At 38.5% G+C, this 15,155-nt stretch overlaps 1 protein-coding gene across 4 annotated transcripts in view; it reads left to right on the top strand.

The window, feature by feature from the left end:
* Positions 1–15,155, top strand: part of TNIP3 (TNFAIP3 interacting protein 3) — a 58,077-nt gene that overhangs the window by 17,914 nt on the left and 25,008 nt on the right. For 3 of the 4 annotated variants that reach the window (XM_064510648.1, XM_064510649.1, XM_064510647.1), the window contains exons 4-8: positions 5,824–5,910; positions 7,399–7,488; positions 8,544–8,609; positions 9,918–10,049; positions 13,930–14,058. In XM_064510648.1, the coding sequence (XP_064366718.1) occupies positions 5,824–5,910; positions 7,399–7,488; positions 8,544–8,609; positions 9,918–10,049; positions 13,930–14,058 (504 nt within the window). The remainder of the gene's footprint in view (positions 1–5,823; positions 5,911–7,398; positions 7,489–8,543; positions 8,610–9,917; positions 10,050–13,929; positions 14,059–15,155) is intronic. The other variant, XM_064510650.1, reaches the window with a different exon arrangement.

The raw sequence follows: 15,155 nt of genomic DNA, 5'->3' as shown, positions 1-15,155 counted from the left end.
AAATCAGTCAATATTCTAGGAGGAGCCAGATCTGATCAGCTCTCTAAAGAAAGAAAGTAAATACTTTTGTATGAATTTCATTTTCTTAAGTTACAGAACTCCACTTACTCTTCTGGAGAGTAGAATCTACTCTAAGCTTGTCTACTTTATTTTCCCTTTTTGCTTGAATTATGCTCAAATGTAAAAAGAAGTCAAATTATATTCAGTGGAGGTTAATGCCACAATTACATGTCACAGCCTGGTAGTAGGAGTAGTAACATTTAATTTCCTTGTTTGGGATAGAAGGAGCATGTGAAGGAAGTGACTTTCTGAAAAGACAGTGGAAGTAAAAGTAAGGGATGAGAAGCAGATAAAAAGGCTACTCTTGGCCTAAAAGATGTGGAGGGGATCCAAACTGGATATAAGTCTTTATGTTTTGGAGACACTATAAAAAGAAACTGAAGTCTACTGCAGACTTCTGTGTGGCTTTACATGTGTTCCTGGAGAAGTCAGAGGTGGAAATGCTGTATGAGGTTATCAAGTTTGTGTTTGTATTTTCCTGCTAGGAGACTGTTCCCTGCAGTGTGTTTTCTGATGGTCTTTTTTTTTTTTTTTTTTTCCTTTGACTGTAACCAGTAAATGCCACGATACAGACTTAGTTTCTCATTTAAGGAGGAAGAGATGAAATTACTAGGGAAATTAAGGTTCATGCAAGTGTTAGATTGGAATTTATAGCCCTTGCTGACCAGCTTGTCACTGCTGTAATGTCACATTTAGCAAATCTTGACTTTTGCATGTTAGCAGCTGAAATAGGAATGATTTCATCACAGTAACTTACATTTTTCAGCTGTCTGTACTCAGTGACTAGCTTTCACCTGCAAACCCATTTACTACAGTGTTAGGTGCTGTGAAGTTAGTTACGGTGCTAATTTGCACAGCAATGTCCAGCATGTTTATAGCCAGGGGTCCCATCCATGTTTGAAGTGCCATTTCAGTCAATAGCTGTTAACAGTTGCTCAGTTTCTTGAGTGAATTGACCTTTGCCAGTGCTGATGTCCTCTCTACACAGAACACTACTGAGCTTGTTTTCACTGTGTAGAATAGGTATACTTTAATTCTCCTCAGCTATATTCTATCCTTTTCTGTAGACACTTACAAAAGTGTTACTTCTAACAAACATACCAGTGTTGTCCAAAGACAAGACAAGAAGTGAGTCTGTGTTTTCCTCCAAAGTTTGCTTTCGTGATGTTCTGGGCAGACCCATTTCCACTTTACAGACACCCTCTCTAACTTTCATTTTTGCCATCTCTGGGCTTCCTGTGACTGTAGCTTGCTGGTTTGGTCCACACTAGGTATAAATTTCCTGCAAAATCTGTAGCTGGTCTGGTTATGTTTTGCAGACTGGCAGATTTTATTAGCTTTTTAAAAGTTAGTTTGGATCTGTAAACAGTCCTCTTTTCTCTTTAGGTTTGCGGCCACCTTTATGGTTTGGTCTTGAACTAGAATTCTACAAGTAATTGAAAACTGCATGTTTGATTCAACAGCTTCAAACCAATTATAAATGCCTGAAAATATTCTTCCTTTTTGACTTTTGAAGGCTGATAGCTCTCGAAACAGTTCTTCTTTCAAGGATTTTTATATACCTCAGATCTCTGTAGTGCTATCTTAAAACTAAGCTGTTCTTCATTTGCATAGCAATAGATTGCTAAGCAAATGTAGTGTCTTTGGCTCTGCAGAAAAGCCTTCTGCTCTAAAGAAAATAAATACCTTCTTGTCTTTCTATTCAGTGTCATCAATTGATTTTAGAGAGAGACAACAATTTTATTTGAACATTTCTATGTTTTCACTGGAAGAATTCCAGCACATCTAGAGAGCCTGAGCTTTTGGTCACTACTCATCAGCTTTTCTTCTGTTCTTTTAGCTTTCACACACACTCTTCTCTTTCCGTTAGCTGGTGCTGTTCTTAAGTGGTAATCAGTACAGAAAAGCACTTGTGGGGGAGGGAACAAGATGCGTCTCTCCCATCAAGTTGCTAACACAGCTGAACTACACCATTTTTCTTAAGCAGCATGTTCTAGCCCTTGAGATGTATTTCATATCAAGTCTTTTAAAAAGCAGCTGACCTTAGGCATTGTGCAAAGGTGTATCAGAATTGTCCATAGGAATGCCAGCTTTGCCTAGTAAAATACTGAAGAGTACTTAATGTCATTTCTGTTCTGTCATATTTTGTTTAAAATCCCTGCAGTGAAGAGCAATGGCTAAGGGGAAGATGGTGCAAGGAAATTTTGGCACTGTTTTTAACATGTATGTGTAGAGTGCAATACCAGTAACCGAACTAGAAGTTTCCATACAGACATCCCTACTTTAAAACTTACTGATTGTTAGCAGGGAGGAATACATTTTTCAAACAAGATGATAATGTTTTTTGAAATATTTGGCCAATAAAAAAGACTGGTATGAATTATATTCACTGACAATGCTAAGAACTGCAGCACACAACAACTGTTTTAAGGCTTTTCTTCAAGTTTTGCTGTTTGTTATGCATAAGTCTAGTGAGGGAAAAGATGATGGCTTTTGCTGTTCAGTCACTATGATAGTCTTAACTGTATACAGACTGAAAATGGGTTAATGTGCACATGAGTTTGGCATTGAAAGGGGGAGACATGGAGACACTGTTACTATTTCAACATCTCCTGTTCCGAAATTTTCACCTCTCTTCCAGGGCTCTCAGGAAGCAGCCCTTTTGTCTCTCGTCCTAGGTATTCAGTACTCACTGATGTGACTACCCCAAACCCTGGACAAACAGGTTCATGTCGGTAGGCCTATTTTCCTGCAGAACAGCAGCATAAAATTGGAGAAAAGCTCAGGCAGCTGTCAGCAACAGAGCTTTTAAAATGCTCTCTTTCCAGCAGCAGACTCTCTTTAAAGGCTGCTTGGGTCTCCTTCTCCAAGGATCTTACCGAGTTGACATAGTGTTATTCTGGATCCTACACCAGTTGTTCTGTGCTCTGGCCTCACTACTGAATAGTCCACTAGCTCTCCTCCCAAAGACTGAGATTTTGGTCAGGACAAAGAAGATACAACTACCCAAGATCCTCTGACCCCAATGCCTACCCTGTCTTCACTTCCAAAATACTGTGAGACTTTTTCAGCAGTCCTTTCATTAAGCTCCCTGAAACTATTTAAAAAGGAATAGCGTCACCACTAGCGAATCTCTATAAATATCACCTTTCATCAAGATGTTTATTGTTCAGCTGAAATCCGTATTTTTCACACAACAATATCATCAAAACATTAACGTTTGACAGATTTTCATTAGTCGTATCAGAAGAGGAACTGGAAAGAAGGGGAGTTAGCTGAGATTTACTGTAGCATTGATGAGATCACAACCCTGTGCTATAATGTAAAGTGGCAGTCTCCAAAAGCCTTCAGCTCCTCTGCTCCAAGAGATAATCATTCATTCTTAATGGTGATTAATATGGTTATAAAGTTATTAACAACTGAGGACTTAGTGTCAATCATGCATCTGTGAATTTTTGATTATATTTTTACAAATTGGCTAGTTGTTCAGTGTTGGTATTATAAGGACCAAACAGACTCTTTCTGTGAGTTTATTATCCACAAGGACTGTAGCAGATACTATACAAGGTACTAGGACACTGTAATCAGATGATAGATAATTGCTGTTCCAGTTATTTGTGTCTAGTGACATTATCCTCTGCTTTAGCAGGTGATCTAACTTTTGGCTCTTTATGTGCACTAACTTTAGTCCAGAAAATAATTTTTTCTCACTTCTTGGGGGTGAGAACATGAATTATACAGTGACATCCTGCTAATGGACGTTGCAGAAGCTCCTGTGACAGCCACAGACAGACTGCGGGTGAGAGCGCGATGTCATTCACTCTCTGATCTGACACTAGCATCTGGATGACTTTTAGCATTCAATTCATCTGTTTCCCTAAGTGTGAAATAGGATTAATACCTACTTCTATAAAGTGCTTTGAAGTCCTTAGGTGAAAGCTTTGATTTGACATAAACCTTTAACAAATTTATTACAATACGGTCTCATTTTTAAAATGTGTGTTCTTTCCTCTTTCTTCCCCACTATGGGGATTTTACAGTTTAATTACTACTACTTTCTTTCATGTAATGCGGTGTGTTTGTTCATTTTAAAAGTTGGCCTTATTGCATTTCTGTTTGCCGGAGGATAGCTTTCCTGTTTCAGTTCACTGTGCTTAGGTGGTAAAACAGTTTACTTTGTTTTGTTGTCTGATAGTTACTGGCATGTATTTTTTTACAATACAGAAATCACTACAGAAATGGCAAAAAAAGCAACTGCAGAAATTACTGTTGTTAACCAGTCATAACGGGATAGTCTGTCTTATTTTCTTTAAACCAGTGCTCTACCTGGAATGGATATTTGCCCAAAGACTAGTTTTGATATAGACATAGATGAAATCTTCTATTTTTGATGGATAGAATAACTTCTTTGTAGTGTCTAAAATGTAAATCTGTCTAAAATTAAATCTGTCTTGTAATTTCTTTCACTATATCTCAAAAGTTTTCTAGCCTCTTCATGAAATTGAAAAATTTAAAAGGAGCGTCAGGGTGGGCAGGATTTATTTCGTGTGTGAATATTTTTAAATAGTAGCTTTCTTCCAAATTGGGTTTTATAGCCTACAGAAAAGGAGTTGCTTAGTCACACACTACCAACTAGAGTTTTGGAATGTGGCTATTGAATTCCATCATTTCAAAGAATTACTGCAGTTGTGTATTTTTTTTTCTTGAAATTGGAAGCTTTTCTGAAGACTTATATTATTTTATGTTATTGTACAGATTACTTTTTATTCCTTTCCTTGAAAAACAGATATACAATCTCTGCTTCTGCTGAAAAAACTTGGTCCCAGGGATCTTTCCACAATAAGGAAAAGGATTTTTCTTTTATGTTTCCTCCTCAAATCTATTATTATTCAGAATTCTAAGACTGAAGATGACAATACTTTGTGCTTTTCTATTTCCTTCTGACTTTGTATCTGAAAATTTGGTGGAAGTGTTTTATTTGTTAATCTTTTCTATGAGTTTGATTTGGTAGTATTAGCCTCTTTTCCCAAATGGGAAACTAAGGCATAAATTTGAAGTGTTCAGAACAGACTGGAGTATCTTGAAGCTGGATCCATGCTTAGATGGGATAAGTGGCTATAACTGTACATGTTAGGTCCTTAAGAGAAGAATAACGAAATCTGTTGTTCTGAAACTTTGTGCAGCTTTTCTTCAGGGAAAGTAAGACAATTTTCCAATTTTGGGGTTCCCCAGAACATCTTGGGTTTTGCATGGGTGTGTTCTTCCCTATAGCTGTTAACAAACTTTACTATTGCTCCTTTGCAAGCATGACTCACTTTTCTGTCATGATAATTCACACTCCCTTACTGTCCCATAATACTTGTCATACTTGCATAAGTGCTTTGTTTCTACTGGAAGTAAATCTCTCTGGCTCTGAGGAAAGAAAACCCTGTCCTCTTATTTACTGAAAAAATATACTGTTCCTTCCTTTATACATGCAACTTCCTCTCACAGGGGTGAATTGTCCAGTCCATTGTAATTTACATACACATGAAACAGAGTACTGTCTTCCCTTGTGCATTAGTCATGGGCAGTGTGCTTTAAACATTCCGGGAAGCCCCAGTTAGGAAGGAGGAAAAGCTTAAAATCAAAATTCCATCACCTTTTTCTTAGACTTGGCTGTTTGCGCAGACAGCCCTAGTGTATGTTCTATGTCTTCATGTATTTTTTCCCGCTCCTTTAGGCAGCTTAAAATATCTGTTTCATTGCTCTTCTATTTCAAAGACCTGTAGTGAAACAAATGTTCCAAGCCATTTCGGATGTGCGTGGGCAGATGCGGATAAAATGGAAGCTTCACCCAACCAGTTAGAAGTAAGTGAATGTTTCACCTGTCCTCTGAAATGCTGTCTAATTAACAGGAATGGGTTAAAGTAGTGGATAAATCATGTGTCGCTTTATAGATTGTCATGAGTTATAGTAGATTTGTCTGAATGATTTATGCTGTTTATAGGTAGAAGAAAATGTCAGAAATATTTGTACATGTGGCATTCTTAGAAAGAAAATCTTTCTTAGTATTTGTTTTCCCTAAAAGTATCTGGTCATTTTAATTTGATATTATACAAAGGGTAGAAAGTGGTTCATTTCAGTGGCCCAACAATTTCAGAGAGTAGTATCTGGGCTAGTTGGTGCTGAGTGTGTATATAGTTATTATATTTGTGAGTCATTCCATTGACCATAACAGGACTCTTTATACCCTCAAATATATGGCTAAGGCTCTGATTGTTGAAGACAATTCAACACATACGTTGCAGTCTGTGGAGCTATTCAGTTGCTTCAGATAACTTCAAGTTAAGCATCTTGTGCCAACAAGGTTGATTTTGTATAGGGAACAGTCTTGTTTGCTTCTGTGTTATTCTTCTTTGGTGGTTGGCATTAAATTCTATAGTTAAAGAAAAAATTTTGATTTTGGGGAGATTTAAGACCTCAGAAGTGCTCAGACTTTTATTCTTCGATTTCTCATATTATTGGTTGAGAATTTAGACTAGTGAGGAAAAAAAAATCTCTCTTCAAATGACCAGGTATCTGACACAATGAGTTTTCCTGAACATATACATTTTTCCAAGTACAGTTCTCTTACTCTGTGTGTTTGTATGCGTCTGTGTGTGTATATGTATATATATATAAAAAATCATGTCTAATAGATCGCATGTTTGCTTTTATGAGAATCCATAGAAACTTCGTGGAAATTATGATCTACTTCATTACCATTATAAAATTGAAGGCTTAGCTGCTTTTGTCCTACATGGACAAACCCCCATGTTTTAAAGATGAAACAATTTCAGGTTGGATCGATTTCCTAATAGCTCCAAATGGCCCACTCATTTTCTTTATTGCTTGTTTTGAGCCTATTGTGCTAGAAAATGTGGCCTTGCCCCTGCAAACACTGGTGCAACAGTACTAATTATTCTAATGCTAATTACTTACACCCACTTTAACTTATGCTCAACTTTTGTGGCTTGTGCTACTTGTTTATACTGCCATCTGTGAGATAGTTGAATTCCTATTTTGTTATCTACGTCTCAGATGGTGCAAATAGACATAATTCTGTTTATTTCAGTTTCTGTTTGCATAATGGCTGCATTAAAGCACAGAATAAACAGGGCTTAAGGCAGGTGTATACTTCAGGATCTGTTATCAACAGGTGTAAAGGAACTGAAATAAAATGCCATGTAAGAAAATATTGCTGTTTTAATATTTCTTTATGGGCACATGGCAGAGTGGATGGGAGTTTCATATGATGATCTTAACTTGGGGAGAGGATGCTGAAAGTATTCATTTTTAAACACTTTTTTTCTCCAGTCAAAGCACACAATGCTGACCAAAAAGAAGACTATATCAGCTGATTCTGTGGAACAACAGATCCTCTCACTGAAAAGACAGAGACGAGAGGTAATCTTAAGTATCCTTCACAATTATAACCTCTAAGATAGACCTTACAATATTACTAATAATTCCAGGGCAGAAAATCACTGAATGTATTAGCACTGTTACTTACACTGTGCGTATGCTGCAATTGGTTTCACCAGCAAGTGCAAGAAGGCCTATGATTTATCTATGAAAATCTAGTCCTGCATTATTGAGGGAAAATTTCTATCTGGAGACTTTATGCATTGCATTTTTTAACAGCCCCAGGCCTGTAAGCACTTAAAGTTATGTTTAAATTAATTCCTATAGTTCTACTTATATCTAGCAAGCTAGGCAGCATTATATTTGGGGAGCTGTTGCTAAAGATAAATGATGCCTTATTGTAACACAGCTATGAATCTAAGAAGAGCAAAAGTTTGTATGACACAGAGGGCAAACTTTCTTATTAATCTCTATTGTAAAGGTCAAGGAATCACTGTGAGTAGTAACAAATGGAACCTTAGTCACAGGTAGCAGAAAAATGGAAGTTATTCTCTTGCTGAACATCCTAAAAAGTGATCCTATATCCCACAAAGCAGCATGCCTCTGAGAGCTTCCCCACCTGAGTCTTTCTCAGTTGCTTAGTAGTACTGAAAAAGGCAAGCAGGGTTTGTGCAAAGTAAAAATTCCATTTAATCGGAGTCTTCAGTTCACTTGTTTGAAGTCAGTGACCTTTAAATTGTAAATATATGCATGTAACTTAAAGCAAACTAACAAGAAAGTCCTTGACCATTTAGGAATTGCAGCTGAAATTTGTACAGTGTTACAAATGATTCACCTGTAGTTTATCATATAGTTGCATGTTTCCTGGATGTTACTTCCTTGAACATTCACACACCTTAACCAAAATGGCAAAGAACTGGCAGATGGGCCATAAAGCTTGCCAAACGCTAGGCTTGCTTTTTCTCATATGAGCTGGCCAGGCAGTGAGGAGGTTGTGAACATTCATAGCTAGAGGATTAGAAAGCTAGCCTATTCTTTATTTATTAAGAATGCTGAAACAAGGGTTGTTTACTGTGGATTCCTGATGACAATTACAGCTTCTGGAGGTGAACAAGCAATGGGATCATCAATTTAGAAGTATGAAACAGCACTATGAAAAAAAGGTAAAAATGTTGACTACTTCTGTTGGAATGTGAATGCCACCTGTTGTTAGTTAAGTCTGTGTGTGAATACCAACAAGCCACAGCTTTAGTCAGTATCTGAAAAAACAGTATCACATTTACTTTGTCTTTAGCTCACAAAGGAAAGAAAGCTTCATAACAGAAGTGAAGCTAATGTGTATACACTCTTCAGTAGGTCAAAATGACCAGGAAAGCAGGTCATCTCTAAAATAGTAGGGACCAGGGTGGTGGACATAACAGCAGAAATCTTCCTGCCCTTCACAAGGCAATAGAAATTCCTCAAACTAGAAAGCACAGTTCCCTAAAAATTAGCCTGCAGTGCCTGGTGTGCCCAGGCCCTGCTCTTCATTGTCACGCATCTCTTGGTTTGCACCTCATCTCTTCCACTTCCTGTTACCTTTCACTGTAGTCTGTGAAGCCTGGAAGCTCACTAGGGCTCTCTGTAATGGGGGAACTCTCAGATAAATCCTCAATGAATGCCACCCTCTATATGTACAGAGGGGTTTTATCCTTTGAGAAACCACCCTGTATAAAAACTTCCTATTAAAATGATTGTAAGTTGATACTTTTTTATTTCCTTTTTTGTCAAGATGCCACTGGCATAGCTTTCATTCCTTGCTTCTGCTGTTTGGCACCTTTGTCACAGATGTCATAATCAGCTGCCTAGCAAAGCTGGCTGCTTACAGTTTTGTTTGATATTCCAAAAAGCAAGTTGTTTCAGTGACTGACACTTCTCATCTCTTGTTTCTTTCTATGAAAAGGAAGTTTTCAGAGTGACATCATGTGCTTATAAATAAAATTTTATCTCTGATATTTCTCAGTAAGTTTTACTGAGATCTGGATTGTTTCTTTCCTGAATTTCTTGCACAGAGAAGAATTTGAATGGCTCTTCCTCATTTAATATTATGCCTCTGATTAGATGGCTTTGGATGTTCGCCACTGCAGAAGGAGCCCCCATTGCAAAGAGAAAGAAAAAGAACAGTAAAATGGAGAACTCATAAATGGAAGTAGATCCACAATAGATGTCCTTTTGCAGCAAAATCGGTACTAGAGCCAACTGGGTTAACACTAACAGAGAAATTGCTCAGAATCATTAAGGATCTTAATGCACACAGAGCAGCGGGGCTTGGAGGTGGGGAGGGGGAATAAGTGCTTGGAAACTTTACACCCAACCAGATCCATTTCTTTACCCTAATCTGCTGAGAGCTGGAAGGAGTTGGAGGCACCTTAGGGATGCTGTGCCATTCAGGATCCCCAGTCAGACCACCAGGTATGTTATTTGCTTTTCAGCTGGCAGAAATGAAAGCAAAACTGGACGTGTCACAGAGGAGAGTTGGTGAGCTGGAGGAAGAGAGACATCGAAATCATCCAGAAAATGAGAATTTGCGAGTCCTGGGCAGAGATGGGCCGTTGCAAGAAACGGTAGGAGGATGCACTCTGTTACCCTGTTTGTGCTCAGTGTTGAATGCTGTCTTGTCTTTTCTCTTCTAGTGAGTGGCACAGCGTGTAGGTTGTAGCATGGCAATTAGTTGGGCTTGTGGTGTTGAGTGCTCTTCGAGATTATATCCAAGGCAGTGGCTGATCTTGTTTCTGATCAGAGGGCTGTGTATAGAGAGACAGTCATTTCCATAGAAATTGGCCGAGAACATAGTATGTGTGGGGGAGTAAAGAGCAAATTGATACGAGTTCTGCAGAGATTTCCTTCCTAGCTGTTCAGTTTGTGGCTGAACTTTATGCCGAACAAAAGAAAACACTTCAGTGATTTCAAATGAGATAGGGATGAATAGGGATGACATTGCAGATGTTATACAAAATATATGAAGATGTATACCAAAGGAATGAAATTCAGCTCCAGACACCTAAATTTTGGTATTGACAGTGTAGGCTTTTCCGGGTGAGCTGCTATGTCAGCTCCCCTTAGAGACTAGAGATGTAGTCAGTACAGTTGTTAGTGTTGAAAGCAATTCAGCTGATCAGCTGTAGTTGTCTATTCTAGAGAGCTGTTCAACTCACCCTGAGGTTGGTTAGGCATCTCTCTCAAGACTCCTTAGGCATCAGCTGTTGTGTAGACATTTGCACCTAAAGGTAGATCCTTGAAGCTGAATTCTCACCCAAGTAAACCCACCAACCTAAACGATCAGCAAATACATGTCAAACATTTACGCAGAAGTTTGTGTTTGCCCTGTCTTACAAGCACTACAGAGTATAGTGCTTACTAATCTCATTTGATTTCGTGGTACCTCACACTTTATAACCTCTTACAAGATTTTCTGGATCGAGTTCTAAGGGCTGAAGTCAGGCGTCTCTATTCTCATGGGAAACCTGATGATGTGAAACAAACCTGAAACAATGTGGCAAAATGCATCACTTCCATACTCAGATAAGATGCATGTTAGCTGCTGCAGGAAAAAAAAGTGCAAAGCCCTAAACTTTTATCTTCATAAGCAGAACGTTCATCTTATTTGCTTATCTATTATGGTATGGTCTTAGTCAAGTATGTGCTGAATTTCAAACCAATAGGACTGTTTACATGCTTTAAAGCAAACCATATCATTATGAGCTTTCTGAATCCCTGTCTGTGTTTGCCCTCTCTGAGTGCCGAGTCCAGTGCAAGACCATCTTTCTTAGTCATACCACTAAGATTTTTACTGCCAACCTTTTAATATATGACAGCTGTAAAAAATACCAGTAGCTACTTTTTGGAAGATAAGGATGAGCAGTGCTCTTTTCAATTTTTTATTACATACCTGAATAATGAATAAAATAACTGTATGATCCAAAAATCTCTTAGGAGGATGGGATAATCTGCTTGGAACTTCAGCCTTGGATCAGGAATTTTTACATTATATACTCAGCTAGCAAGTGTTTCTATTTACTCTGAATTTCTTTGATTTGTGAGTGTCCTGCAGGGATGAAGGAAGCCTATCCCTTTGCAGCTGATAGCTGCTAGAAGTGGAAAATTTTGAATGAGCAGCATGGATGCAACAACCATGTCAGCAGTTGTGCAAACTCATGTTAGGCTATGCTGCCCATGGAGTTAGCTGAAGAAAAAGCAGTTCCAGGTGCTTATTCATCAAGATGCTTAAAGATGTGTTCAGCTTGAAAACATGTGAGCAGGCTTATTGCTTTAAGGTTCAGTAGGTGCTGAAAGAGCTCAGGCTGACAGATCTACCAAGGTTATATTTTTTTAGGAGCTTTTCCACAGCAACAAACATCTTTCATACCCACATTTATGTTTTTTTCTTTATTTATTTTTCTTTCTTGGATGATAACAACCCTTTTTCTTTTAAATTTTTTACTTGCCTCCCTATAGCCACAGAGCTGGGATAGGTTGCACAGGGCTATTGCCAGAGTAGAGTAATACTATATTTCTTCTTTAATTGCTCATCTAGACCAGCAGCCTGACAGAACCTTTTGAGTGTGTTTGCTCAGACTAGCTGTTCCCCAGGTGATTAGTTGAGCCATTTTTGTAAACCAACAACAGTGAGTGACACTGGGACAGATTACATGCTGCTGCTTACAGGGCTGTTTTTTCCTTTTTGGTGCACCTGAAAGTATCGCTCTCCCAGAGTCACAATGTAAATTTAACATTATCTGTCCCCGTGTACTCCATATCTCACTGAGAAAAACTGGCTGTCCTGGAGATTTAAATGTCTTTTGTTCTCTCTAGGTATGAGCATGTACCCATAGTCTGTAAGGAAAGACCTAATTATTCACTGGAATGTCTAGGTGCCATAACAGCTAAGAGTGCATGTCAAATGAGAGGAAATGAGGCATAACAATTCAGATGGTTCAAAAACCTGAACAAACTGGAATTCCTTAGTTATAAATGGCCAGATTCCCCAAGGTGTCACCATCTGAGAAGGTGAACATGTGCTAGGAGCTAGGAAAAGAGGATGGCAAATGCTAAGGGAAGAATAGAGTTAAGCATCTATAAGGTTTTTAGGTTGTGTGGGGCAGGAGGGGAGGAGGGTTGTTTTTATTTTATAGTGTCTGAAAACACACATACACATGTCAACTTGAGTGAGCTCCTGGGTGAGATCCTGCACTTAAGTAATGCAGAGATGCCCTGCTAATTTTGCCTACTTTTTTTGAGAAAATGAAATGGAACAAGTAACCTAGAACAAAGGAAAATAAAGTCACCCCGTGTGGAAGTGACAGTTTCTCCAGGGTGTTTTTTCAGTGGATCAGTGTGCACACTGTGATTCACTGCTCATGAGCACAGACAGTAAATACCTAGTAGCTTGCTGCACAGAGGTAAGCCTGTTGCGTAGAAGAAGCATTCATATGATCTCCTGTGCATGTGATCGTTGGATCTTATTTCTTTATCTCATAAAGCAGCTGCAGAACAATACTTGATTTTTTTTTTTTTTTTTAAATAACAGGCTGTTCTGTTACATATGTCTGAACAGCTTTGGTCTAAGACAATCTGACAAAAGCAGACTAGCAAGGAATGCATTGCTCTGTGAGAGAAAGGAAGGGGACCTTACACGATGACAGTTACTTCAGGATCTGGTTCAGATCTTAGCTCCTTGCATTGTAAATTGAAAATAGCTGCACTGAAAGCAATAGGAGAGAATCAAATTTAAACTTTGGCAAATCCATTTTACTAATTCCTATAACACCACCTTGAAAGAATAGTATAAATACTGTTGCAAGCAAGGACTACTTACTGCTAGATTGCTGTGGTGGAAACAGGGTAGATGCACACGCTAGGGAATGTCAAGCTCAAGTCAGCAACAACTGTGATGGGGTCAAGGAAAGGGGATTTTTAAGCCTGCATTTGTAGCTTTCTAACATTGAGCAATACTTGACACCTGCCTCAGTTGCTCATATAGTAGAGAAAGTCCTCAGACTATGTGATACTGACATCTGGTGTTGCCTTCAATGTTGTATGACACCGGGAGCATCTGGGTCTCTTCTGGGCTCTTGCCCTGGCTTCTGACTCTGCTTATGCTATGAGTACATGAGAACAACGCAGGGTTGGGATGATCATCTGTATGCTACTAATCTCCTTGGCCTGCCAGCTTTATCATGCCTTTATGCAACTGCAAAGAGTGAGGATTTAGTCTGGTATGTTTTCTCTATCTCGTCATATAGTGAGCGGTCAGAACAATCTCAACAAACTTTATCATGTCAGGCTTTGATTAACCATCCGACTTCCTGTTGTCTCGCTTACCAGAAGTTTTTGGGACAACAAAAATGCAGCATAACTGCCAGACAGCAGATATGCTGAAAATCATTCTTGAAAAATGTTTCCATCTGCGTTTCAGCATCCTCTCTCTCTATTTTTGTGTTCCAGAAAGAAAAAAGGATCCTCGCTGATGCCCTCCATGAAATGAAGGAAGAGAACAAGCTCCTGAAGGAAAAAAGTGCCTCGATGATAAGAAAGAATGAACGCTATGAATGTGAAATAAGTCGTCTCAATAAGGTACGAACAAGAGTGAGCCACTGACTAGGAACTCTTCCTTTTATTGTAAGCTCTCTGTTGTCAGGCACTGACACTGTGCAATGCTTTCCTTTTTAAAGCTGGATGAACATCCTGTTCATGGTAGCAAACTTGCAATCACTGTTAATCCACAGGTCACAGATTCAGAGAGCTGGGGAAAAAAGCAAGAGCTCAGTTTAGCTGATACGTCTGCATGTTGCTCTTTGCAGGTAGTAGATTTTGCATTGGGAAGAGGAAAGTTGAGAAAAACTTTGGCCTCTCCTGTAAAACTTGTCTGTGTGTTGTGTCTAAGCTCTCTTTAGGTTCCCCTTCCTTAAAATGAGAAATGGCACAAAGATTCTTTCATATGCATGCAGTGAAACACTGAGATTAAAAAAATTTCAGACAGTTTTAAAACTCTTCTTCTACATATATTCTGTGTTTGAGAATAATGGCCTCTCTGCATAGGAAATATGCTCCTGTCTTTTACGTATATATGTATACATATATATAATTGAATGAATTGCAGTAAAATAGCTTAAGGAGGGGGGGGGTTTTGAGCAGAGGGAAAGTAATAAGCATAACTTGGTTTAATCAGAAGATCACATAAAGCAGTGGGTGTTTTCTAATAATTTTGTATTTCATGGTGAACCACAAACGCTTCCTGAGGAAATGGACTGCAATAACCATTGCTGTATAACTTTAAGTGATGCACAAGCTAGAGGACCATGACGTGAAAGTCAAGACAAAAGAAGTAATGTTGCCATATACAAAAATCTGACTGAATTTGTGGTCTATAGCTCTTTTTAAAATGCATTGGCAGGACTTGCTTAAAACCTTAGTGTGACTTTCATTCAAGGTCTTGTTTGTAAAACACCTTGCTTCAGTTTTATCTTGCTTTATTATAATCTTATAATGCAGTTGGGATTAGGATAGATGGGCAAATAAACCACACTTGTAAATGAAATATCGATTTTATGTAACACAGTTCCCTACATATGAGCACAATGCATTACTCATTTTCTGTGTATTTGCATTCTTCAAATCTAGTGTCATGAGTACACGTAAGACTGGAAGGGATCCTCTTTGCCCTTTTAAGT

The sequence above is a fragment of the Dromaius novaehollandiae genome, chromosome 4 (assembly GCF_036370855.1).
Source record: "Dromaius novaehollandiae isolate bDroNov1 chromosome 4, bDroNov1.hap1, whole genome shotgun sequence".
Classification (NCBI taxonomy): domain Eukaryota; kingdom Metazoa; phylum Chordata; class Aves; order Casuariiformes; family Dromaiidae; genus Dromaius; species Dromaius novaehollandiae.
The sequence above is the reverse complement of the archived record's forward strand: the minus strand, read 5'-3'. Positions and strand labels throughout refer to the sequence as shown.